The sequence below is a fragment of the Taudactylus pleione genome, unplaced genomic scaffold (genome assembly GCF_031769625.1).
Source record: "Taudactylus pleione unplaced genomic scaffold, aTauple2 ptg001151l, whole genome shotgun sequence".
NCBI classification, from domain to species: Eukaryota; Metazoa; Chordata; class Amphibia; order Anura; family Myobatrachidae; genus Taudactylus; species Taudactylus pleione.
The window spans coordinates 540,037-567,624 of record NW_028285552.1 but is presented as its reverse complement, the minus strand read 5'-3'; the positions used below and the strand labels follow the sequence as shown (position 1 = coordinate 567,624).

Here is a 27,588-nt window from a genome sequence, read left to right as displayed (position 1 = left end):
TTCATGATGATGTGGTACCAATAATCAAAAGCGACCCTTGCATCATGCAGTTTGGGCTCCACCTCTACAAGGGGCTTGGATCGGATGTCACTAAGCATGAGTATATTCGTCAGAAGCTTCGAGAGGGGGGGAGATTGATGTTGCAAGCCAAAAAGGTTACTCCACTGCGAAGCATGAAAGAGTTCATCCGCCCTGGGAACTTCATACATGTAATTAAGGCTGTAAGGAGCCTGACTGGCTATGATGAAACAACAAATACCTTCCAGGTACCCTCGCTGGCTCTGAAGGTGGGCCACAGTTTGCAAAAGATATCGAGCATGGTTGAATGTCAGGCGCTTATGGAGGGGCATGGTCCCACTGTGGAGAGTGCTCAGGGCTTTATAAAATTAAGGCAAGGTGGAGTGAGCTGATTTCAGCTGCAGCCCTTAAGACCCTGGAAGAGCAAAATGGAATGCTCCCCCCCTCCTACCTTTCACTGAAGATGTGAAGCGGTTGCACCTGTATCTTGGTGACAGACAGCAGGAGTACCTGGAGGGCTTGTCCACCCACCCCACCACGAAGCAGTGGTTGCTGCTGGCCAAGGTAACCCTCACACAGCTCATCCTCTTCAACTGCAGGAGGGAAGGTGAGTCTCAAAGATGCGGCTTCCCTTGTTTGCATCTAGGCACACTGCTGACTTACAGGGTGATGTGGCGCTGGCCCTGTCGGAGCTGGAGCTGTCAGCACTTCACCCGTATTGAGATTCCAGGGAATAGAGGCAGGAAAGTTCCTGTCCTCCTTTCCCCGTGCATGCAGAAGGCAATGGAGTTCCTGACAGAGAAAAGGGTAGAGTGTGGTGTCAGTCCTGATAATGTCTACATGTTTGCAAGACCTGCCGCTTTGTCTCACCTGAGAGGATCTGACTGCATTCGCCTCTATGCTCGAGAGTGTGGGGCAAAGCATCCGGAAGCACTCTCCTCCACCAGGCTTCGGAAACATGTGGCCACCCTTTCGAGGGTCCTGAACATGAGCGATACAGAGATGGATCAGCCAGCTGACTTCCTTGGGTCAGTACTACCGCTTCCCTGAAGGTACTCTGCAATTGGCCAAAATAAGCAAGCTCTTTGTGGCACTCCAGCAAGGCAGGTTGGCTGATTTTAAGGGTCAAAGACTGGAAGACATCTCCATTGATCCCAATGGTAGGTATCATGGGTCCAGACCTCCCTGGTACTTCCATGGACTGGCAGTCTAAGTGGGCTGGTTAGACTGGGGACTTCTGTTTATCTCTGTATTTCCAGAACAAATCCAGCTAGCCAGTGATGAATCTGAGGATGAGCCAGAGAGGCAAGTAAGTGGAGTGCCCATGGAGGATGGAGATGTAAGTAACGCAGCAGTGGTGGAGAGACACGCCCCTGTGGCTCCCATAGGTCTGTATCATTTTCACATCTATTCGGGCGAGGGTGATGGTGGTGGCGAAGGCATCAATTGGCTTTGTGGGTGTCTAATTTTTTATCTCTCATGCACAGGTGTCTGCAAGGGTGCCAAAAAGAAACCATGGAGCAGTGCAGAAGTAGCAGCTGTTGAGAGACACCTGATGCGGTGCATCCTATCCTGCAAAGTACCCAGCAAAAAAAGATTGTGATGCCTGCATTAGGGCTGAGGCACAGGCTCTAAAGTCTCGGGACTGGCTATCTGTCAAGTACTACATAAAAAACCGTATTACTGCTATCATGAGACAAAATATAGCATGAATAAAATTTCTGTTGGTCAAACTGAAGCATCCTTTCTCTTTGGTAAAACCCTGTAGCAAAGGGTACCCCCAAGGGGTATTAATATCTAATTAGGTCCCCATGAGGTTCAATGGTCTCTAGTCCTTGCTATCATACTTTTATGGTACATCTACATTGGGTAATGTGATATTGATTTGTGTCAGCATGCACCAGCCTGCTGTTCCAGCTGTTGAAGTGATGTGCAAAAGGTGTACCCGTAAGGGATGTTCCAGTCATGGTTCCTGACAAGGTCACAAATACAAGTATGTGTGTGTATATATACATACACACATGGTATACTGATGGCCCGGCACTCTGTAAACCCCAATCGGGGTATGTACCTTGCTCCAGGTGCCCTCAAAGGTGAAGCTCACTCCCCTTGATAGCAACAGCAAAAGATCAGCGGCACTCAGGAGTCTTCTATAATGGTGAAAAAGGTGTCTTTATTTCGACATCTCGGGGTTAGGTGACCCCGTCTTCAGGAACACATGTGTGTGTTCCTGAAGATGGGGTCACCTAACCCCGAAAGGGGGTGGGAGGATCAATCCCGCCCCCTTAACACACCACACCCCCTCAAAAGACCCCACCTCCATTTGGGCTGCTTCCAGATATTTCCCGGGCTGGTTTTCCATCCCAATCCGCCCCTGGTACAAACGACCAACTGATGTAGATGGCTCGTTAGCAATTGCAAATTGTTAATGATATATCGTTTGCAACAAACAACCTCACAATGCATCTGTTGGGATTTAAATAATGGGAGGGCTTAACTAGGGGGTATATAAAGCAGGCCCCATTTTAGGTCTGTGCACTTCGCTTTGTGACTAGTGAGGCTTGTTGTATACCTGCTGAATGCTGTACTTGTACATTGCTATTGTGCTCCGCTTTGTTTTTGGCTTGCATTGAACAAAGTGTGTTTATTTTGTATACTATTATGTGGTGGGACTCGCTCCCCCATGCCGCTGCTGATAGATTAGGGAGAACAACACAGACAATTACCGCAACTACCTGCAACTGGATGACGCCACATTCCAGGAGTTGCTGTGTCTGGTGACTCCCTATATCCAAAGGCAGAATATGCAGAGGGCCATTCCTGCTGAAGAGAGTTTCATTGCTACCCTGAGGTTCCTGGCTACAGGAAGGTCCTTTGAAGACCTGAAGTTTGGGACACTCATTTCCCCCCAGGCCTTGGGCATCATCATTCCGGATAACTGCAAAGCCATTGTGAATGTCCTGACGTACCACTACTTTAAGGTGAGTAAAACACTACACATGTTTTTCTCGTGAAAGAAAATTTTTTTTTTTCTTTTAACAAAATGTAGAAAAAAAACAACCAACATGGCTGTATATTTGCAACATAGCAACCTTTATGGCTGTATATTTGAAATTTGGCTACCAACGTGGCTGCATTTTCTTAAAGTGTTAACCAACATGGCTTAAATTTTTAAAATAAAAACTGCATTATCAACAAGTTTTATCTGTGCCAATAGCTATGCTGCTCTATGGTATACGGTCGGTCAAACGGCGGATTGAATACACCAAGAAACACATAGCACAAGTATAGATTGTGGCCCAACAATCTGTCCTTGTGTTTAGTGGCCGTGTCCAATCTGCGTCGTCACCGCCGTATACCATAGAGTAGCTATTGGGAAAGATAAAACTTGTTGAAATTTTTAAGCGCAAATATAAAAAATTAAATAAACATTTCAAAAATGCAACAAATGAGGTGGCTCCTCATCTACTCCCAGCATGGCTCTGTACAAAGCCTCTGAGGTTGTGGAGGGGTAAGTGGGTTGGGGAGTAGGCTGGGAAGGCGTTGGACCCATCAGTGTAGTGGGCTGGTAGGTGGCTGGCTGGTTTCAATGTGATGTGGAGGGCCCAATCCTCTGAACTGGCTGTACAGTTGGCTGGGGTAGAGGCTCATCCGTAAGCCTTGTCATATTGGCCAGTTGTTTCATTTTACCGTTAATAACCGTTTCATATATGATGCGTTCGGCATGGACCTACTGTTCCGGATCCATAGCACAAATCGAACTGGCGATTTGGGTGCCCATATTATCAAACAGATTAGGCGGTTTTTGGAGGGTCTCCTCCACTTGCTTCATTATTCCTGATGAAGACTGATAGGTAGGGGGCCTTGTGCCTATACCTTCGCTTGATAGAAGGCTGGCTGGATTCTCCCTTGCTCTTGGTGACGGCAGGGGGGTAAGACTCATGTCCAGGTCAGGTGTACCGGACTGTTGGAGGGGAGAAAAAGTTTGCATAAATAACATGTTATAATGTTTTTTTTCTAATTTTATTCTAGTTTCCCTCAACAGTGGAGGAGTGGCAATCCATTGCTGATGAATTCGATCGGAGGTGGAACTTTCCCAAATGTGGCAGAGCAATTGACGGAAAACATATCCGCATTACCCCACCTGCCCACAGCGGATCGTATTACAATTACAAGGGGTTATTCAGTATAGTACTCAAGGCGGTGGTGAACGACAACTATGAGTTTAGATTTGTTGATGTAGGGAAAAATGCTTCGGATGGAGGGTCCTTTAAAAGATACCCTCTTCTATGAGAGACTTACCTCCATAATTATCACAATGATAATACACCGGATTAATATCACTGGTGCGTGCAGGGGTTTAACAAACATTGGTGGTGCAGGGGGTACATTGGTGGTGCAGGGGGTACATTGGTGGTGCAGGAGTTAATAAACATTGATGGTGCAGGGGGTACATTGGTGGTGCAGGTGTTACATTGGTGGTGCAGGGGGTACATTGGTGGTGCAGGAGTTAATAAACATTGGTGGTGCAGGGGTTAATAAACATTGGTGGTGCAGGGGGTACATTGGTGGTGCAGGGGTAAATAAACATTGGTGCAGGGGATACATTGGTGGTGCAGGGGTTAATAAACAGTGGTGCAGGGGGTACATTGGTGGTACAGGGGGTACATTGGTGGTGCAGGGGTTAATAAACATTGGTGGTGCAGGGGTTAACATTAATGGTGCAGGGGATACATTGGTGGTGCAGGGGTTAATAAACAGTGGTACAGGGGGTACATTGGTGATGCAGGAGTTACATTGGTGGTGCAGGGGATACATTGGTGGTGCAGGAGTTAATAAACATTCGTGGTGCAGGGGATACATTGGTGGTGCAGGGGTTAATAAATATTGGTGGTGCAGGGGTTACATTGGTGATGCAGGAGTTAATAAACATTGGTGGTGCAGGGGTTACATTGGTGATGCAGGAGTTAATAAACATTGGTGGTGCAGGGGGTACATTGGTGATGCAGGAGTTAATAAACGGTGGTGCAGGGGATACATTGGTGATGCAGGAGTTAATAAACATTGGTGGTGCAGGGGATACATTGGTGGGGCAGGGGTTAATAAACATTGGTGGTGCAGGGGGTACATTGGTGGTGCAGGGGTTAATAAAATTTGTTGGTGCAGAGGTTAATAAACATTGGTTATACAGGGTTTAATAACATTGGTGGTGCAGGAGGTGAATTGCATTGGTGGTACAATGGGTACATCGGTGGTCCAGTGGAATACATAGACGCTATGCATACTCACTAGAAACAAGAAGCAAATCTCCCCAGACGATCCACGCTGCAGCTCTCTCCGTTGTCCTCGTCGTCTGGAACAAAATGGAGGAGGGGAGTGGCCAGGATCAGTGACGACATATTGTTCATCAACCATCGCATCATTCATCGTGCACACACTCGAGACGATGTGTGCCAAATCGTGAAAGATAGGTCGATATCTTCCTTCAGGTTCAATTGATCAGCGACCAAGATCAGCGACAGCGGGAGTGCGCATCAGCATCATAATCATCCACACACACGGCACTTTTTACAATATTGGCCGTTCCAGGCAAATCGTGTAAAAATATTGCACTGTGAGTGGGGGCATTAACTGTGTGACTCAAGCCCACTCCCTCCAACCCAGTCTGCATGTTCCTTAATATCTGCTCCTTATCAGCCCTCCCTTTCCCCCAGTCTGTAATTAGGATAATCCCCCCTCCAGCTGCTTGTCTGTCCCTTACAGGGCTCCCTTTCCCCTATCCATATTACATTAGTTCTCCCCCCAGTAGTGTACTTACCAAAAAAGAAGAGCCTCCTTTGTTTCTTCCATGATCCATCCTCAGTCTCTGATACCTCCTCTGGTCCCCCTAGGGATAGCCATCGACGATTCAAAATCATCAATGGTTTATGGCCAATGACGAATGCTTTTGCCATCGATGGTTTTCCTCCATCGATGTCTAAGCATAAACAAATGTTTTTTTTACACAGTGCCGAAACATGGAGCATAGCTCCGCCCCCGGCATCCCTGAAGCCCCACCCCAGGTTCTGATTGGCCTACGGGCCAGTCAGTTAAAAAAAATGGGGATGAACATCGGATGAACATAGAATAGTATGTTACCATCGATGGCTACTTGCTATTTTACCATCGATAGTAAGAATCGATGATAACACCACCAATGGCCATCCTTTGGTCCTCCTCTCTGGCCGGCAGCATGCATGAGTCATCAGCACTTCCTGTGCCCGTGGCTGCTGCCGGGGTGAGTCATAGGTGCAGCTGCCAAGCCTGGTCTTATTATTACGGTAGTGTCCAAATCCCCTTCACAGAGAGGACCCTGACAACATCAGCCAGTGTCCAGCGTCATTCCCTACCATCCAAGTGGGCATATAGGGGGACTACAACCTTGTAGCAAGCCACCGTGCCCGCGAGGGCCCAACTTTGTTTTTTAAGTGGAGACAACTTACTTCTTTAGCGGATCTTAATGGGCATGAACTGCACTTCCGCCCTCACTCATGTCACTTCCAGGTCCCTAGCATGAAAGGGAAATAAGCTCTACCTTATTATTACTGCTCTGCTGAATGCCGGTGGCTGCACCATGATAGGGAGATGCTCAAATGGCAGGGTACGATCTGCCCCTATGCAAAAGTATGGCATGGGGCCAGGTCTAGTCCGTCCCTGACCACAAGACCTCTATCCCCAACCAAAGCTTCTGTACTGGCGCCCCCTTCTCGCTGGTACACATGCCCCAGTTGACCCACTCTTATGAAGCCACTGGAGGGGTGTTGGGTAATAGATGAGAGGCAGGGACAGTTGTAGTATGCTGGGACAGTACGCAAAAGGAAGCCAGCTACTGTGACTGTCCCGTGTATTAAAGGTGGAGAGTAGCCGGGACCAGGAGCAGATGGCAGCCGGGTAAAGGGGAGTAGGCGGGTATAAGAGAAGGAGACGGGGTGCTGGGTTTTAGAGGTATAGAGGGGCCAGGGTCAGGAGGAAGCGTGAGCCCGGCATTAAAGGCAGTGAGGGTACTGCTGGTGCCAGACGCAGAGGTGCTGGGTGCTAGCATATCCTCCCCTGGGGCAGGTGCCTGGCCATTCAGTAACAGGCTGATGTTGAAGAGCAATGTATGGCCGCGGTGCCTGCCCTCAGAAAGCAGGCAGGGGAGGAGAGAAGCACAAAAAGTGGGTGGGGCCACGTGTCTGCCCTATTCCTACTGACTAGACACTGCCATTTTACTTTGGCGGGCCCAAAGTGTTGAAAATTGGACAGGCCCGGGGGCCATCTGCCACCCAGCCCAGCTGCTGACTGGCTGTCAGGGTATTGGGGGGAGGTGCAGCACAGCAGGGCTCCGGAGTGTGCCTGAGTGAAACTGTCACTCTGCCCTCTCAAGCCAGGCCTCCGCTTTCAGCTGTGTGGAAGAAAAAAAATAAATGTCCAGTGCTTGAAGGGCCGGTATGTCATGCCGTTGGTAGGTATCCTAACCCTCTCCCTACCCTAACCCTCCCGAGGTCATGAACTTCACCTCCCCCCTAGTGACTGAACGTAACCTTCCCACCCCCATACCCTATACCCAACTCTCCCCCCTTAGTGCATAATCCTAGCCCTCCCCCTAGTGCCTACACGAACACTAACCTTCCCCCTAACCCCGCTACTTGCCGTCGGGATTCCGGCGCTGGCATTCTGAGCACTGGAATCCCTGCGGTCGGGTTATTGACCCCATCCCGTACACAGGAAGCACAGCCACGCTGAATTGGAAAAAAAAAAAGGCTCTTGCAGGGCTTCTCTAGCTCTATACTCCCACCATGAGTTGCTGGACCTCTAGCAGGTGACTGACCCCGCTGACAGAGACCAGATGCACAGCCACAATGATCAAGGGAACGGTTAGCCGCACCAGACTCTGCGGTGAACACGTTGGCTGGAGGACACCAAGGCTAAAGAGCGCAGACAAACTCACCAAAACCCCACACCACTGTTAAAAGACACCTGTACAGGATGGGTTATCCGAATAGTTGCAGAGGAAGTTCCAGGATGCAGCTGCCTACTCCATCGCTGCCACAGCAATGCCCCCCAACATTCAAAATGCTTACCATGACAATGCTGATATTGCCAGAATGTCCAAATGGTATTTTAAGCTAAACATACTGTATCCCTAACCCTATCTGCACTCTATCCCTGACTGAAGCCTAACCCTAAAATCATGTGTCAACATTCTCACAATTTCAACATTATGTCCGTGTCGACATGTTGAACATTGACATTCTGAATTTGTCGACATCAGGAATGTCGATATTATGCTGACTACATACCACTTGGAGCATTACCCTTTAAAAGTTACTTAAGCAGACTTTGCTGTTTTTTATTCATTGAATGAATTACACACATACTGAATGGAGGCCCTGATTTAGAAATGGACGCTAATGCGATCGCAGATGAGATTTCGCATGAAACGCAGCAGTGAAAACATGCTAATAGTTCCAAAGCTTATCCGAGCATATGGACGCCCACCACTGCGTTCTCAAATGCGTACGTCGCTTACCTGCATAAATATTGGTAGCATCGATGCACGCCGAGCGCCCATCTTGACCTTGCGGAAGGTCTGACCAGACGGAGACTCGGCAGCTCTCCTGACTCTCAGAGGGCTCTCATGCTGAGTAGGAGATAGCAAGGGCTAATTTATGCATGCCCAGGTAACGGCGTTTAAACGGTCACACACGCCTGCGTTTTTCTGACCACCCCCCATTACCTCCCCCAAACCTGTCACTCACTTTGCAATGGATCCCTCTGTGTGTCCATAATTGCAATGTTATCACTGCGCACATGCAGTGCGGCTTATACGCATGCGCAATGGCTAACAAGCGCTTCATCTGCGGAAAAATCGTCATTGTCTCTGTCTCTGAATCAGGCCCTGAATGTGATAGAATTGATCTCTGTAAAGCGCTGCGGAATATGTTTGCGCTATATAAATAACTGGTAATAAATCTGGAAATAAATTGCTTAAGTAGAATTGTTCCGTTTGCCAGGATACATAGCGATACCATTGTTAGTACTGGGTGATTCAAATAATGAAACGTATATGATATTTCATTTTTTTTTTTTTTTATTATGATTTTATGTCACACTCAGTTATACAGTACACGGGATCTTAGGGGATGTAATCAGCATCCCAGCGTGCGGGATGCCGACAGTCTAAATACCGGCGCCTAATTCCCGACAGGTCGGGATCCCGGCACCAGTATCCTGACCGTCGGCATCCCAAAGGTAAGTATCGGGGTGTTAGGGAGAGGTTAGGGTGCGGGGTTAGGCACTAGGGAGAGGGTTAGGGTTAGCAACGGGGAGGGGGTGTTAGGATTAGGGCAGTGTTGGCTAACCTTGACACTCCAGCTGTTGTGGAACTATATATCCCAGCATGCCCTGCCACAGTTTTAGCATGCCCTAATAGCAAAACTGTAGCAGTGCATGCTGGGTTATGTAGTTCCATAACAGCTGGAGTGTCAAGGTTAGCCAACACTGGATTAGGGGGTGGGGAGGGGGAGGTTATGGTTAGGCACCGGGGAGGGAGGGTTAGGGTAGGGGTTAGGAAAACAAACACTTACCGTTACTTCCTATGGGTATTGGGATTCTTGATGTCTGGATGCAGCCGTCGGTATTCTGACCAGCGGCATCCCGACATCCGGGATTTCATACCCATCCTGATGTTAGAATACTGTATAATTGCATTGTGTGTGGGCACCTTTACACCAGGCTGCAGGCATGTCACACAGACCACCTTGCCAATCACTCCTTTGTGTCCATTCATGAATACCATTTGCACACCTTTATAACACTATTGAAAAAATAGCTGGATAGCAATAAAGACACTGAATAAACATATCATTCTGTACACTGTCATTTTATTGAAAAAAAAAAAAAGAACAAAAACCTGTGTAAAGTGCATACAGCCTTTGTATGATAGTGGCCCAATATGCAGAAAGGAAGAACGCTCTCATATGTCCTTTTCCCATAACCCTAAACTCAATAATATCTCACATCTTACACTGTTCCCAGTCTGTTAATGGTTATCACGGTTCTCTCTGTACATCTCTGTACAAAATATCAAACAAATGTATTATGTCAGCCATAGAAACAATGCTTCCAACAATACTGCCAGCCATGGGGCTAAATAACATTACCTGACCCTTGCTCATGTGCCCCTCCAAAACACGTATCTGAATTTCACACAGAAATGCACTTGCAAAAGTATCATTCAATGACGTCTTCCTTAAACCCGTTTTATCCATATATATAGACTCACGTAGCAAACGTATAAGACAACATGTTTTCATTGGTGCGTTCCAAAAGACTATATGGAGTAATGGGACATGAGTTGTGTTTTAAGTCTGCATTACCACCATAATGGAAGAACATTTTAGTTCGCCACTTTCAAATTGAGGTGGAAGGGGGTGTGTATCTAGTGGACCAATTACGAGACACAATGATGACGATTACTTCTTCTCATTGGTATCCTCAGTCACACCTAGTCTCTGCAGAGAACAGGTTTATGCCTGGGATTCTTAACGAACCTCTGAGACCTGGATAAAAGCAGATGCAAGGAGGTCCCCAGGGAAATAGGGTGAATTTTAACCCTACCTGGGACCAGTAATCACTACATTACTTTCCCTAGGGTTATCTGGTAGACTGTTTTAGTAGGGGGAAGAAAATAAACATTACATTTCTTGTTAATCTTTTGTATGTGACAAAGTTGGAGAGCTGCTCTATATCTGCTATTTTTTTAACTATATATGAAAACATAAAAAACTTCTATCTGCCAATATGAGGCCATCAAAGTAGATGTCGCCTTTCAGAGGGTTTTTCAGTGGCTCTCAGTTTCTTTGTCAACATACATGTTGCTCATTCCGTGAAAAGATACAAAACAACAGACCTAGTAATGGGCAGGCAGAATGTACTGATTCGTTCGCACCTACTTCTTAATGCTATACTCGCTGCTAACCACAGTAAGTATAGGGGGATATTTTTTAGGGGCTTGTTCCCACCATTGCAGTCTACAATTAACGCTGGATTTTAGAACGTTGCACTACCTATTTCTCATTCATTAATGCATGCTACTACTACAACACACCTATTTTCTGGACCTTTTTACACATTTTACCAGCTCATATGTGTGAATTCATAGTTGCCTACCTTTAATACTCTCTTCCCGGGAGAAGCCCGGGTAAGAGAAGCAGCAGGGGGCCGACGGGGTGGGGCTTGACGATTTGCGTCATTAAGCTCCGCCCCCTCACGGTAAAATTGCCGCGATTGGGTACAATTTACATAGGGGGCAGGGCCAAATGCTGTGATTCATGCAGAAACACGGTTTAAGCCCCGCCCCCTTCACGGAGACCCGCGATCGCCGCAGGTATTCTCCTCATTCCTAGTGAAGTGAGCAGAATGCGGGAGAAATGCCTACCCTTCCGGGGGTGCGGGGGGTTACCTGAAAAATCGGGAGCCTCCCGCGAAAACCGGGAGGGTAGGCATGTATGGAATGGGTCCATATGATTTGTTTACATAGTGGATCTGATCCTATCTATAACCTCAGGAGGGGTTTGCAATGCTACTCTCTGCCAGTCTGTGCAGCTGGCTTGTGGGCATGCGCAGGATTGCAATCCTGCCATGAGCACAAATTGCGAAGCAGCCCAGGTTTCAAGGGACTGCATCGGCCATTGGAAGCTTTCACTCTGCTAATTACAGTCCCAGGGGGGAGAAAACACCTCTCCCTGGGACTGCCAGTCCGGCTGTGTGTAGCAGGGAGCACTTCCCATGGGATGTCACTGCCATTGCTAGGACGTCCCTGCGGGTGGTGGATTTTACGGGGGGGGGACTCCAGTCTTCCAGCCTCAAGGTAAAATCTGACACTGGATCTGATTAGTAAAAAAGTCTCTTTTTTTAATGACCTTCTTTACCATTTTAGAAAATCCAAATTGAAACATTCTATGTGCTTACTAGAATGTACAATGTGTATTTACTTATTATATAAGGCACCAGGCATTCTTTTGGCTTAGAAATCCAGTTTGATTTTCCTGCATTGTCCATTAATAACAGAGACTACATGAACTCTACAGCATCATGTAGGACGCTCCGCCAGACATTCCATTTTATTGACAAAGATTTACAAAGTCGTCCTTTCTTTTTCCTCTTGTAATAAGTCCCACTGTAACATAGCAACCAATTTTATACACTTGTTTAGAAACTGAAAGGCACCAACTCCACATCCTAGTCCAGTGTTTGTTTTCACATTGTCTCACGGTCTTGGCAATAAGGCACATGGATTTGGCAATCTCTGCAACCCCATATATACCAGGGGCTAGTTTACAGAGACTCACAAGTGCTGAATCCATCGTTTTCTATTCGGTTTGCTAGATTAGTTGTGCTTCATGGTTTCTTCATTTCCCATTCCTGGAAATAAAAAATATATCATAAAACACATAATGGCACAGATGTGCCCTCATACATCTAGCCGCAATTAGCCACGCAGCGCGACTTGCCTGGCGTAAGTGAGCAGCCAGATCACGTGCTACTCTGCTAGTGTTAAGCATCTAATGTCACAATGTGATTCGACTAGGATGCAACAGGAGACTGTCCTGATTAATTTGATATGTGACACTTGTATATCTGTGTGCACCAAGTTCCAATTTAACTCAGGGCCTGATTCAGACCCGGTCGCAAGCGCTGTGCGCTCATAACTGGGTCGAAGGTGGGCCAGTGCGCACGCCATGTTGATCGACAGCTCGACCCCTTTTGTAGGTGTGGCCAGGGGGTGGCTTCACAAACTGAGGCGTTCCCAAGCGAACGCCTGCCGTTTGTGGACGGCCTCACTGACATGATCGGTGATGTCAGTGAGAGAGCTTCCGGCTCTGTTAGAGCCGAAAGCTCTCTGGGGCTTGCGGCCACGAGACCCTACCACAAGGGTCTCGTCGCAAGCCCGATGGTCGCGATGGTCTTGACCATCGCGACCATCATCATCGCCGCTCGCATAAGCTGTGGGTGGTAATCCACAGCTATGTGAGCGGCCAAGAGGCCGCAACTTAAAAACAAAGCGCCCGCCCTGATTCAGGCCCTCAGTCACACACAGATATAAAAGTGTTGCATATCAAATTAATCAGCACAGTCTGCTGGTGCATCCTAGTCGAATTGCCGTATTCAATTTGATTCGCACCCGCAATACATTTTCGCCAATTCCGGCTTTTCACTCCAAATTGAATACGGGCCTTAGATGCAAAAGAGTCGCCCGGTGCTAGCAGATACTTACAGGACCTGGCGCTCCAAAAGGGGCTTTTAGCGCAACTGCAGCAAAGATGTGTAAAGACACATCTGTATATCAGAAAGTATACATTTATATAGAGCAGTGGTTCTCAAACTCGGTCCTCAGGACCCCACACAGGTGACGTTTTCTAGGTCACCCAGCAGGTGCACAGGTGTATTCATTACTCATTGACACATTTTAAAGGATCCACATTTGGAGATAATTATTTTACTGGTGATTCTGTGAGGAGACCTGAAAAACATGCACTGTTTGGGGTCCTGAGGACAGAGTTTGAGAACCTGTGATATAGAGGCTATAGGCTGGATTTTGTCCAACTTGACCACAAAGATTTATGGGCAAAATGGACAGTAGTCCTGTCATACAGACCCCAGCAGGTGGCAAGCTTTATGCACCTGTGACTTGGTCTGGACAACTCTCTGGAATAGTGATTATGGGGCTGAGGCAAAGTTACACACAAGTTGGCCGTAGTTGCCTACATATTACGTGTATGGAACTAAGGGCCTGATTCAGAGTTGTATGCACACCCAATGGCATGCTGAGGAAGTATGAGGGCGGGGAAGGGACGGCGGCGGACAGCGTCACAGGAAACAGGGAGGTGTCAGACCCATTTTCTGGCCGTGATTCTTCCGACGCAGCTTCAATGGCCCCAGCAGCATCAATTTCACGACCATCCCATGTAACCTGAGGGTTATTCCGATGGCCGATGTTCACGCAACTGATCCTAAGGCTGCGTCCTCAGATGCAGCAGTGGATCACAGAAGATGGCAGGAGGCTCTATGTACACAAGTCGCCTCCTGTGGCATTAGTATATTATGGCACAGCTGCTGAATACAAAGCTGTGCTATAGCATAAAGCTCTGAATCAGGCCCTAAATGCTTATAATTGCTAGTACTGTATGCAGAGTGGTACACAGCCTGCCCCTATCCATACGCATGACGTCATGCCCATCATCATCACTGTCCACTTCCGCCAGCCCTGTCCTTGGTATAAATGATCCATCAGCAAACGTATCATTTAGCTGACAATTCTGCATAGCAAAGGTGTGACCGAGCACGACTGAACTGTGTGCTCTTCATTGCCTGCACTTGGGTCTGCAGCACGTGCAGAGCGAAAACACAAGTTACATTCCTGGAAGAAAACTAACTAATACTGGCAGAAGAGTCTATAATCATTACATTTGGTATTCATTAGGCTATATGTGCGGTGGAAACAAATGCACAAATCTGACCAGCTTAGTGATGCAATTAAACTGGATAATAACTGATTTGTACCCACATGCTACACTGCTATTTAAGGATTGCCCGATGAGCACATATGCAGATGTTGATGATGATACAACCTGGCCGCTGACTATACAGCTGGTGGTCAATTTACTGAGTTGATCAAACTTGTCAACCAGACTCTTACTGTGTTTGGGTAGCTTATGTCATAATGCTTACCTTTCACTAATGCTATGTTACCTTTCACTAATGCAGAGGTTACATTTCACTAATGCTAGGTTACCTTTCACTAATGCTAGGTTACCTTTCACTAATGCTAGGTTATCTTTCACTAATGCTAGGTTACCTTTCACTAATGCTAGGTTACCTTTCACTAATGCTAGGTTATCTTTCACTAATGCTATGTTACCTTTCACTAATGCAGAGGTTACCTTTCACTAATGCAGAGGTTACCTTTCACTAATGCTATGCTACCTTTCACTAATGTTACCCAGGGCGAAACCTTCAGGATCTAGCTCTTGAGTTCTACACCACAGACAGGATGGTGCACATTTGTTACACTGCTCACATGTGATGGAGAACAGTTCTTTCATATAGTATTAGCCACATTTCTAGTGGAAGAAGTCTCACCTTGGCCTTCTGTAGCACCTTTCCTTTGTTGGACGTCACTATGGATGGGGTTCTTCGCCTCATCTCGGCTGCACTGTTAACAGGCACAGGGCGCTCAGTCTCTTGTTGGGTTTTGGAAACCTGTGGATAGGATGGAAGATTATTTAGTGATTGTATTGCTGTGCTTTTGGCCATTGTAAGTTATTATGTCACTATCTCCCTTTACATGTCACAAGCCTAATTAACCCTTAATGTACAAACACTGAAAACATTCACTACCAGGTCTAACTCCCATTATATTCAGACATTTTCAGCTTTACCCTTTGCCCAGTGTTATGAAACCGAATCAATATCCACTGTGTAATGTTGGCATTTGCACTCAAAGCTTTAGTTCCCATCTACCCTTCATGTCAGAACTCTGAATGATTCCATTCATTTCCATTCCAAAATGGCGTCTATGCATTCATCACAGGCACGTTCAGTACATGCAGAAACAGAGACCTCAGAGGAAATGTGGTGCACAGGGTGGTGATGTTACATAATTCAGGTTTTGAACTGAAAGCAAAATATTAATGGTCTCCGAATGTGACCTAAATTTGTCATGAATTCCCATTTTTGAAGGCAATAGGGCAGGGGTATTCAACATGCGGCCCTCCAGTTGCTATGGAACTACACATGCCAGCATGTCCTGACACAGCTTTGCTATTAGGGCATGCTAAAACTGTGGCAGATCATGCTGGGATGTGTAGTTCCTCTGCAGGTGGAGGGCCGCATGTTGAATAACCCTGCAATTATGTTTTCTGCCATTAATAAACAAAAGTTCTGTGTCCTAACCCCCAGACCATTATCAATTGCGAATATGCAAGCGTACACCTACATCTGCACTTTACAGTATAAGTGCCTCCAAAGGTTTACTGCTTATGGTTATTATACATGTTACCAGACTTTTCATAGTACATTTATATTTCTTATTATTCATATAAAATTTAGGGGAGGATACTTAGTATTACATATCTCTCAACAATAACTGATACTGATCTGGGCCACTGTGATGTACACATGAGAAAGTGGTTCGATATGCAGTCATATTGTTGACACTGTGAAGTCAAATTATTCAGAATGTCAACAACTTTGCTCAGAATGTCGACATATTCATAACATTATGAAAATATCAGAGTTAGCATTAGTGTAAGTGTGTGGCTATGTGTAGACTGTGGTTAGGGTTGATAGTACTGTCGACATTCTCACCTTCGACGTGCATAATGCTGAACATGATGACATTATGGCAGTGTCTGCACATGTCCAATGTCAACATTGAGGAGCTGTCAACATACTGAATGTCGATCTTGTATGCCACACCCTACAGTTATGCAGAACCTTGGAACTGCTACACCATTACCCCAAAGGACTGCCCATCACAATACCATACTGTAACCAAACTTATTTTACAGAGTACAGGGTGGAATATGACAATTCTGCACTATTGGGGAACATATTGTTTGTTTTTGAGATATTTTAGACACTTTTGCCAAGTGGTGTCCTACAGGATTGCTGCCCAATCTCTGAACGTTAAGTTTTATAATATAAGTATTATTTCAAAATGTGACTGACCACTAAGTAATACATTATTAATAACTACATGGTCAGTCTCAATGATATTAGAAAACATTTTATAATATATAAATAAGAAACGCTTTTGTGCTAATACATAAGTTTAATTACGAGACGCAACACTGGTTTATATCTCTTGTCAACAGCAGATATGTGTTGCAGCACCTCCAGTAATTCATGCTTTAACAGGATAAGATTCTCTCTATTAATCTTGTATATTTATATATACACACACACACACATACACCCACATACACAGTGGTGCTGAGGGGGCAGGTATTGTTTACTCGGGCCTGGGCTTGTTAGAGGGGCCCGTGTCAGTTGCTTTGCAGTACTGCTGTGGCCTGGGCCCACCCCTACACTCCCCCACCCCTGTGTGACAGTCGCTGGCCTTTCGGGGGCTAAGGATGAACAGCAGCAGCGTTACCGACGGCCGAGTGACAGCGTGGGGGAGACCCCTGAGCACACCCAGCCACCCTCATGTCTTCCTGCTCATATAATGTGACTGCCCACTAAGTAATAATTACCACACGGTTAGTCCCATTATGTTGTTGGTAAACTTCTTATAATGTGTAAATAAGCAACGCTTTTGTGCTAATACATGTTTTTTATTAAGAGATGCAACATTGGTACGAATCTCATGTCCACAGCAGATATGTCTTTTAGAACCTCCCTCCAGTAATTCATACTTTAAAAGGATGAGATTTCTCTTCTATATGTATTGTACACAGGGATATAGAGAATTTCAGGGGGTGTGACCTAATGTAAGGAGGCATGTGAATGCCTCCATAAAAAAAACAATTTTTATTTATTTATATATATATTTATTAGGGGTGTGCACCGGCCACTTTTCGTGTTTTGTGTTTTGGTTTTGGATCTGGATCTTTCTTCGTGTTTTGGATCTGGATTGGTTTTGCCAAAACCATCCTTCCGTGTTTTGGGTTCTGGGTTTTGTGTTTTGGATCTGTATTTTTTTTTTAAAAAGCATAAAAACAGCTAAAATCACAGAATTTGTGTGTTTTTCTGCTCCTATGCTATTATTAACCTCAATAACCTTAATTTTCACTCATTTCCAGTCTATTCTGAACACCTCACACCTCACAATAGTGTTTTTATATCCAAAAGGTTGCACCGAGGTACAGTAGCTGGATGACTATGCTAAGAGATACGAGTGGGCGGCACAAACACGTGGTCCATCTAGGAGTGACACTGCAGTGGCAGACAGGATGGCAGTTTGAAAAACTAGGCCCCAAACAGTACATAATTCAAAGAAAAAAAAGAGGTGCAAGATGGAATTGTCCTTGGGCCCTCCCACCCACCCTTATGTTGTATAACCAGGACATGCACACTTTAACAAACCAAACATTTCCGCGCCAGGGTCTGCCACACGACTGTGGCTGAAATGATTGGTTCGTTTGGGCCCCCACAAAACAAGCTGGCAATTAATCTGTCCCTGCACAAACTGGCTCTACGGAGGCAAGATGTCGTCCTCTTCCTCCTCATCCACCGATTAATCACCCTCTTCAGTGTTGTGTACATCCTCATCCTCACAGAGTATTAATTCGTCCCCACTGGAATCCACAACCACAGGTCCCTCTGTACGTTCTGGAGGCTGGTCTCCCTGGAAGAGTTGATAATTCATTTTATGAACATCATCTTCTCCACATTTTGTGGAAGCAACCTCCTACGCCTTTCGCTGACAAGGTTCCCGGCTGCACTAAACACTCTTTCGGAGTACACACTGGAGGGGGGGCAACTCAGGTAAAATAGAGCCAGTTTGTACAGGGACCTCCAAATTGCTTCTTTTTCCTGCCAGTACAGGTACGGACTATCTGACATGCCTACTTGGATGCTGTCACCGATGTAATCCTTTAACAGACAGACGCACGCTTGTCGCTGCTGCTTTAAGGATGCAGGTGCGGCTACAGCCCACACATTTCTCAAAGACAGAAAAAAAAAGAAGAATTTTTTTATTGTTTGTGGAGCGCACTTTGAGGGTTACACCACCCTTTAACAGACAGACGTACGCTTGTCGCTGCTGCTTTGAAGACAGTATCATATGCAGTGACAGTAGACTTGTCAGAAATTGTTGGCACGTCCTTCAGTCCGGACCAGATGTCCAAACCGGCCCTTGACTTATGACACAGGCGTACGCTTGGCGCTGCTACTGTGTTGATGCACGAGCGGCTACATCGCACACAAGTCACAAACACATAAAAAAAAATAGTTTTTTATTTTTTGGAGCACTTTGATGGTTACACCACCCTTTAACAGACAGAGGCACGCTTGTCGCTGCTGCTTTAAGGATGCAGGTGTGGCTACAGCCCACACATTTCACAAAGACAGAAAAAAAAAAAGAAGAATTTTTTTATTGTTTGTGGAGCGCACTTTGAGGGTTACACCACCCTTTAACAGACAGACGCATGCTTGTCGCTGGTGCTTTGAGGATGCAGGTGGAATCTAGACGGGATTTGGAACCGGGGGACACACTACCTCCATCAATTGTCTAAATCCCACTGCACTAATGGCGGATACCGGACGCACGTCTAACACCAACATAGCAGTCAAGGCCTCAGTTATACGTTTTGCTTCAGGATGACTGCTGTCGTACTTCATCCTCATCGTTAGGGACTGTTGGAGGGTCAATTGTTTAGTAAAAGTAGTGGTGTTCCTACTTCCTCTCTGGGATGATGAACAACTCCCAGCAGCAGCAACAGCACTAGGAGGAAGTGGTTCTTGATCTTTCCCTATTTTATTTTTAATCGGAGAAAGTTTGGTCCTCCATTTATGTTATATTGATATATACGTGCGGCTAAGGCGCACACAAACACAGAAAATATTTTTTTATTTTTGCTGGAGAGTAGTGCACTTTGTGGGTTACACCACCCTTTAAGAAATGAGCCAGCCGGCCCTTTACTTATGACACAGGCGCGCGCTTGGCGCTGCTCCTTTGTTGATGCACGTGCAGCCACAGTGCACACAATTCACAAACACAGAAAATATTTTTTTATTTTGTTTGGAGTGTACTTTGGGGGTTACAGCACCCTTTAACGGTCAAGCCAGCCGGCCCTTTACTTATGACACAGACGCACGCTTGGCACTACTTTGTTGATGCACGTGCGGCTACTGCGCACACAATTCACAAACACAGAAAAAATATATATTTTTTTAGCACTTGGGGGGAGCACCCCTGACGGACAGAGCACCCCCTGGACAACACTACAGCACCCCTTTAGGACTGGGACACTGCACAGGACTTTGGAGTGGACACAGCTCCTATGGACAACTGACTGCACAACACAGTCCAGCCAGCCCCTATGGACTTTGACGTAGTGGACACAGCCCCTATGGACAACAGCAGCACAGCACAACACAGCACAACACTACTCTGCACTACACTACACTACACTGCCCAGCCAGCCCTAACTCCCACCCTCCCTCCCTCTTCACTGTCCACAGCCGAGTGAGAAAATGGCGCCGACGCGGGTACCTTATATAGGATCCAAAACCCGCGAGACCCGGAAGGCAGGATGATGATGTTTTGCCTCGATTTCAGATCCGAGTCAGGTGGGAAAAGTCGAGCCTGACTCGGATCGGCCTCGGATCGGGGGGGTTTGGATTTCAGAAATCCGAACCCGCTCACCCCTAATATATATATAAATAATGACTGGTGCTAATCATGCAGAAATATTCACAGCAAATGTCTCTGAGTGAGTTCAGTAGGAACAACATTAATTCTTATATAATTCTCTAGCGAGAAACATAGTAATCAAACTTCTTCACTGTCTGAGCAGAAAGTGACTGAGGAATTACATCCTTCTACTGATTTATATGCAATACTTCTCTGGCTACTTTCTGTTTTATCTGCTGTGACTGTGGGCCTGATTCAGAGCCGGACGCTCTTTGCGCTCGCTCGTTCTGAAAAAGGGGCCGGCTATTTAAATTGAGCGCTCGCTCTTTGCGGACTGTTGACGCCTCTATGTCTGAGCGAGCGAGCGAACGAAACATGCGCTCGCTATTTTGTAAAGACGCCCCCTGGCCGCTCGCATCCTACGTCATCTCCGCTATTTATTTGATTAATCGAGTACATCGAAAGGCGTCTGAACTGCTCACAGTGCTTGTGGTAGGATTTTCCTACCGCAATCATGCGAACAGTTCAGGCTAAGAAACAACCAAGTGACGTGGTCGATGACGCTGCTTTGTTAATTATGCACACCCTTAAAACGCCCGTTTTGACCGTTTGGCACGCCTGCGTTCGGATCACCACTCCCCGTTTTCAAGCACCTTCCCCTGTTACCACCCTCAAACGCCTCATCCTGTCACTCAAATTAGCAGGCACTCGCTATTTTGCGAGCGCTCGATTTCCGACCGCAATGACTGGTTGGCGCATGAGCATTACGACCCATACGCATGCGCAGTTGTGCGAACATCGCTCGGAGCGAACGAGCGGCCGCTTACGAGCGGCTCTGAATCAGGCCCAGTGTTCACAATATTGGGTCTGACTCCCCTATACACCCAATGTTCCTGATGACAAATAGGCTTATGATGATAGATCCTACAAGTACCCTAGAATATAACCACTACCTTTTGTGTTGAATTTTATTATGCTTACATACAAACACCTACTAACAAATGCTGGGTGGAGCTTTCCTCTGGTATAGTACCAAGCAATCTACTAACTGGAAGTGCATGGGGAAATGTTGAGGAGGTTGGATGCCATATAAGGGGTCTGATGGGCAATATAAGGGGCAATAAGGGGCACATGGGGGGGGGTTCACAGAACTAATATTTATTTATTTATTACCAGTTATTCATATAGTGCACACATATTCTGCAGCGCTTTACAGAGAATATTTTACCATTCACATCTGTCCCTGCTCCAGTGGAGCTTACAGTATATATTCCCCATCATATGCTCACACACATACACACTATGGTGGGGAGCCAATTAACCTACCAGTATATTTTTTTTCTAGTGTGGGTGGAAACCGGAGTACCCGGAGGAAACCCATGCAAGCACAGGGAGAATATACAAACTAATATAGGGGGGGAATCAGCTGGACATATACAAGTCATTTGAGATCGTCTGATGAGCATTTAAGGGCATATGGGGAGGTCTGATGGGCATTTAAGAAGCATTTGGCTAGGTCTAGGGTGCCATGTGCCCCCCTGGGGTGCATCGTCACTTAGTGACCCAGGTCAGGTCACCTCAGCAGTAAGACCCCTGGTGGGACAGTGGTTGATGCGGCCATGATCAGACTGTCACTGTCAGCACTTGCAGCCGCATGATGGCAGCACACTCACTCACCGGCTTACAGTTACTTTATGTTCTACAGGGCTACGGAAGCCCTATAGGTCCAAAGCTAGTGACAGACCAGGCTGTGCTCACTGACAGCCTGAGGCAGTGCACAGCCACAACAAGCAGGAGGGGCCGGCAGTGACTGTGAATCTATTAGTGACACAGTGGCCCTGTAGCTAGTGGCTGTGTCACCCAGAAAGCCCCTCAGAGATTTTCAAAGCCACCAAAGCCGATAAAATAATAAAAATACAATAAATGGGGCCTCAATAGGAGGCTCCCATATTTATTAATATTAAAATATATTCAAATTGAATTGACACATAAGTCTATGGCTGGTATCCAATTAGCAGCAAAAAATTGTCGGACACAAAAAACAGGTTTGTTTTTTTTTTGACAATTTTCAGGTCTTATGTAATTTGATTTTCGTGGTATCCAATTAAACCATTTTTTCTACGTCCGAAAAATGTCTGTTTTTCTCACGAAAACTATGTATTTTCACTGCCACGATTGAGAGAAAAATGTCCTTTTATGACGGATTTGGTTTAGCTTACTGAACTATGACCCTATATGGGAGCCTTTGTCAATAAGAGACTACCATATAGGCAGGGATATGGCAAGTCCGCCCCTTGCTGCACCACACCCTAGAAGGAACAGAATAACAAGCAGGGGAAGAAAGCAGCAGAAGCAAGTAAAGATGGAGAATAAATCAGTTAAAGGAAATAGAAGAGACAAGGGAGAAAAAAAAAAGCAGCGTAAAAGAGTAAAAAAGAAATACAGATAAGTGTATTGTACAGAGACATGTCAAGAGGACATATTTATAGGAGGGCGCAAATTTATAGTTTGCAGGGATGTTGAACACCCTAGCACCGGTCCTGGGCGGATATTACCGTTCATCAACCTTTTACCTAAAAGTCATTAGGGCATACAGAAACAAGGGATGTAGTCGATCGGGTTGCCAGCACCAAAGCTTTGAATAAGTAGCATAGAATGTCACTCAATCAGTGATTTTAATGCCCCCACGGTACCACCCAAACAGCAGCTTAATATCAGTGGCAAAAAACGTTTTTGGATTTAGGTTTCCTGACTATTTTGAAAGCTGTCTCCTGGGAAGATGGTAATAGCCAACAGGGAAGTAAACTATTTATTAATTAAATAAGGCATTTTTTTCTGTGTTTTTTTTTTCTTAATTTTTATTTCTATTTTTTACTGCATATGCTGGAGCTGCTAATGGACTCATGCAAGCGCTGATAGACAACTTGCTGACCTGGAAAGACTACTCTTACCACTACTGTCCAATGTCATTGGGAAGCTGAGACACCAAAAAATGTATATTCAAATATTATACATTGTGAGATAATATCACTGCCACAGGGAGCCTAGAAGAAGGAATAACTTGTCTTTCTATATTGCTAATACAATCTGTGCAAACTGCAGTGATCCTCGGGAAGGTTCCAAATGATCATTCCCAGCTGCAGAACTAGAACAGGGATGTAAGGTAACCACGCTCTGAGCCAAACAGTATAAAAAAATGAACAGGCACATCTAACAAAAAAACCCATCCACCCGCTCTTTCCCATAGGATAGATCTCCCATATACAAACTGCTCCACTGGCTCATGTCATTCAGTACTATGTTTTATTCCTCTATATTTAGAATAGCATGTACCGTTCTCTCCTATGCGCCTCCTTATCCTGGCATCTCTGCAACTAACTGATTCTCTGTCCCACTTTTATTACAAATAATTCATTTGGGTGCAATGTAATCTATATGGTTGGAAGAGTAAGTACGAAACATGTTTACTAGTGATGAATTTAGCAGGAACAGCAATATGTCAGCAGGAGAAGTTACATTGATCATCCATATAAAAGCAAATAACATACAAATCACACTGTATGAAACATTAGGCAAAGTAAACAGTTTAATATGAATCGTAAAACAAGGTGCAATAATCTAAGTTAAACACACAATAATAAAGTTACAAGTCTAAATCTGCATGCAAATATATCCTGAATACTTGCCGGATTCTCCACTTTGCCCGTCATGGCCAACCCAAGGGAAGGGCCCCCAGCCAGAGACTTCTTCAGATTCTCCTTCACCTCTGAAAGCTGCAGCTCCAAGTCTACCCTGCTCTTCTCATTGTCCTTGCATTGCTCCTCCAGTGCAGCCAATCTCACCTCTAGCTCCTGCTTTCCTGAACCCAAAGTGCAAGTACTGTGAGTAATAGGTCTGTATATTCTAATAATACATACCTTCCAACATGACCCTCTCCAGGAGGGACACAATGCTCTGGTCCTGGACTTCCCTGGTAATTTATGATTGTTGGAGGCTCCAGAGGTGGGGCTGCAGTACAGTCCAAAATTCAAATAGGGGAGCTGCCAGTGAGTCCCAGCCAGTGATGTTTGGCAGTGTGTGAAATGACAGTTGCTGTGGCTCCCCTATTTGAATTTTGAACTGTGCTGCAGCCCCACCTCTTACCAGGGAAGTCCAGGACCAGAGCATTGTGTCCCTCCTGGAGAGGGTCATGTTGGGAATTATGATAATACCAAACAGTGATGTGGGACTTCCTGTAGCCTGTGTCTGGCATATAAACCCATGCCAGAGATAGACATTTATATTTATGACTAATTCAAATATGTATAATAAATGTGGATTATGCATGAATTACAAATGTCCATATTCTGGTTGGGTCTTCTCTGATACCATTGATGTTTGAACCATTTGATTTTTGTATTATGATTACAAAGCCACATACATGATGTGCATTAATGGAAATACCATTACATTGGCACCAGTGGGTTCACTAAACAAATTGTATTTGACCTTACAGTAATGGCAGAACTACTGTAGATTATGCAGACTAAGTGAAAACTGTGATAAGTGACAATGCAGCACACTGATGAATGTAACACATTTACATATACTCCCAACAGTTAGGGGTATATTTACTAAAGCTTCTAAAACAGGCAAGTGGTGATGTTGCCCATAGCAACCAATCAGATTCTGTATCATTTTCTAGAATGCAATAAAGAAATTATAGCTTAGAATCTGATTGGTTTCTATGGGTGACATCACCACTTGTCTGTTTTAGAAGCTTTAGTAAATATACCCCTTACTCTCATGCACCTGCATCAGGTAACACCCTGCAGTACCTACACAAGGCACAGGTGTTCCTACTTCAGGTCACATATACCAAAAAATACTGGTATGTTAATTGCTGCCGACAAAAAAAAAACAACACAAAATCCTATTGTGTATGAGTCTATGTAAATATGATTAGGACTATGGATTGTTAGATCCACTGGGGCAGGGACTGATATACGGTAAATGACTAAATAATCTGTGTAAGCACTGTGTAATGTGTGTGCTATATAAATAGCTATCTACCACACTACCCATAACAGCTGCTGCCCAGCCTCAAGAAAAATGGAATCACTGCTCCAATTAAGAAGTTATAGGGCACGGTGTAATTGCCGCACTTACGGGACCGCCGGACTCGCAGATTTTTGTTCTCAGCCCCATAGCGCAAAATGTACTAGTCTGGGGGGGAGACCGTGCTGCAAGGAGGCTAATTGCGGTGCCGTAGCTGGCGCTTCTATGTTGTTGCAATGGCAACACGCACTCTACATGGCTAACCGGATTGAGCTCATAGTTCTAACTGGAACAGCGGCATAAATACACTTTCTGCTGCCTGGCTTACCTTACTGGTGGGTACAATGTATTTGGCCCTGACAGACTAGTGTGTATAACAGTACTTGGGGGATTCAGAATGCTGGCACTTAGCATGATGCTCTGGTCATTGTGTAGTGTAAGCAGTCTATACAGAGAATGGATATTCCTATAGAAATTACAAATAAAAACAAGTCTATTTATTCCTCTGTAAGCCTCAGTCTGTGTGTAGTTTTGCTGTCAACACATCACATTAGTTATGTGCACACAAGGAATCCAATGCCAGGATTTTGGTGAATACACAAACTCTTATTGTACCGGGGCTATTCTTCAGCATTTCCTTCAGCTCTCGCCTCTCTTTCCTGAGGGCTACCAGTTTATTTCGGATGACTTCTTTATCTTTTTCCAGACGTTCTTTCTCCATCACAAACTTCCGTGCATCCTCTTCTGCCCTGGTCTTGCCATATTTGTACTGGTTGGCACCTGAAAGATTGATAATAATGTGTTAAATATAAAGTATTAAAGGGACTTCACTCAAAAGTGATCTTATACACTTTACCAATTGATTTATGTAATGCAAATGTTACTCCAGTCCAAATAGCTTTTTATCTCATGGTCAGAAGGTTCTCTTACTGTGTACGGGTAAAATGAGGCAGCAGAATGTTGGCAATGGGTACCTATGCTGGTTGTAGAACTGTGTTTTCTAGCATATGCTACTATACAACAAGTGTTCATTGTGGATAATGAGTGACCCTCCAGAGGGATATCATTACTTTGAGCTGCACTAATATACAGACAAGCAATTTTTTCCTTTTCTAAATAAAAGGTATTAACCCTAATTTACAAATCCTCTCTCACCAACTTGGACATACTACACTATTGTAGTTTTTCTTTCCTTCTATCTGAGGCATTTACCTGATAATGAATCCCCACTATAAACATCTTCTATGGAGCCAGTAAGAATGGCCCTCTATAGCCAGTAAGAATGGCCCTCTATAGCCAGTAAGAATGGCCCTCTATAGCCAGTAAGAATGGCCCTCTATAGCCAGTAAGAATGGCCCTCTATAGCCAGTAAGAATGGCCCTCTAAAGCTGTATGCCTCTGAATGATGGAAGAACAATCCACAGATATACTACTCAAGTAATAATTATCACCTGGACGCACTATCCATTCCATTGTTGATCCATAAATATTTAGAATAAGGGATGGCACTCCAAGTCAGTGTGACATGCGCACCATCTTCACGGCAATGCACAGAAACAAGCTAGTCATTTGTTCACTTGTTTCTGTACATTGCCTTGAAGACAGTGCACAGGTCACACCAAGACATTGGAAATTTTAATACACCTTTTGCTTGAATGAAAAGACCTGGAGTGCCGTCTCTTATTCCATATACACTGAAGTGCCAAAAGTCATAGCAGTATGTAAAGGTTATAGTAGGTGTCGTCAGAGCCGTAACTAGACTTTTTGATGCATTGGCGCCCCCTCCCCTCCCATTATTTTTCAAATAGGGACATAAGAAATGCACAGAAAAAAAGGGCCATGGCCTTATGGGGAAGGGCCAGGGAAGAGATAGGGGAAGCCAGGAGCTGCTGGGGATAAAAGAAGAGGAAGCTACAAGTGAGAATGATAATAAACAGAAAATTACAAGCCCGAACAGCACCCCCTGCCCTGCGGTGCCCTGTCTCATGGCACAGGTCGCACTACTCTAGTTACAGCCCTGGGTGGCGTCACAGTACTGTAACGACTCGGAAATACCCAGACCTGCATCAGTTGTCATCTGACATCTCGTGAGTCAGTTTGATCGCCAGCTACGTACAGAAAACAAAAAAATACAGTGCTACAAAAAA

At 45.3% G+C, this 27,588-nt stretch overlaps 1 protein-coding gene across 2 annotated transcripts in view; it reads right to left on the bottom strand.

The window, feature by feature from the left end:
- Positions 1 to 9,906: 9,906 nt before the first annotated feature.
- The window catches only part of AFAP1L1 (actin filament associated protein 1 like 1), a 112,617-nt gene continuing 94,935 nt past the window's right edge, over positions 9,907 to 27,588 (bottom strand). For both annotated transcript variants that reach the window (XM_088462121.1, XM_088462120.1), the window contains exons 15-18: positions 26,057 to 26,221; positions 24,091 to 24,263; positions 15,184 to 15,303; positions 9,907 to 12,465 (exon numbers count right to left, since the gene is read on the bottom strand). In XM_088462121.1, the coding sequence (XP_088318247.1) occupies positions 12,442 to 12,465; positions 15,184 to 15,303; positions 24,091 to 24,263; positions 26,057 to 26,221 (482 nt within the window). In that variant the 3' untranslated portion in view covers positions 9,907 to 12,441. The remainder of the gene's footprint in view (positions 12,466 to 15,183; positions 15,304 to 24,090; positions 24,264 to 26,056; positions 26,222 to 27,588) is intronic.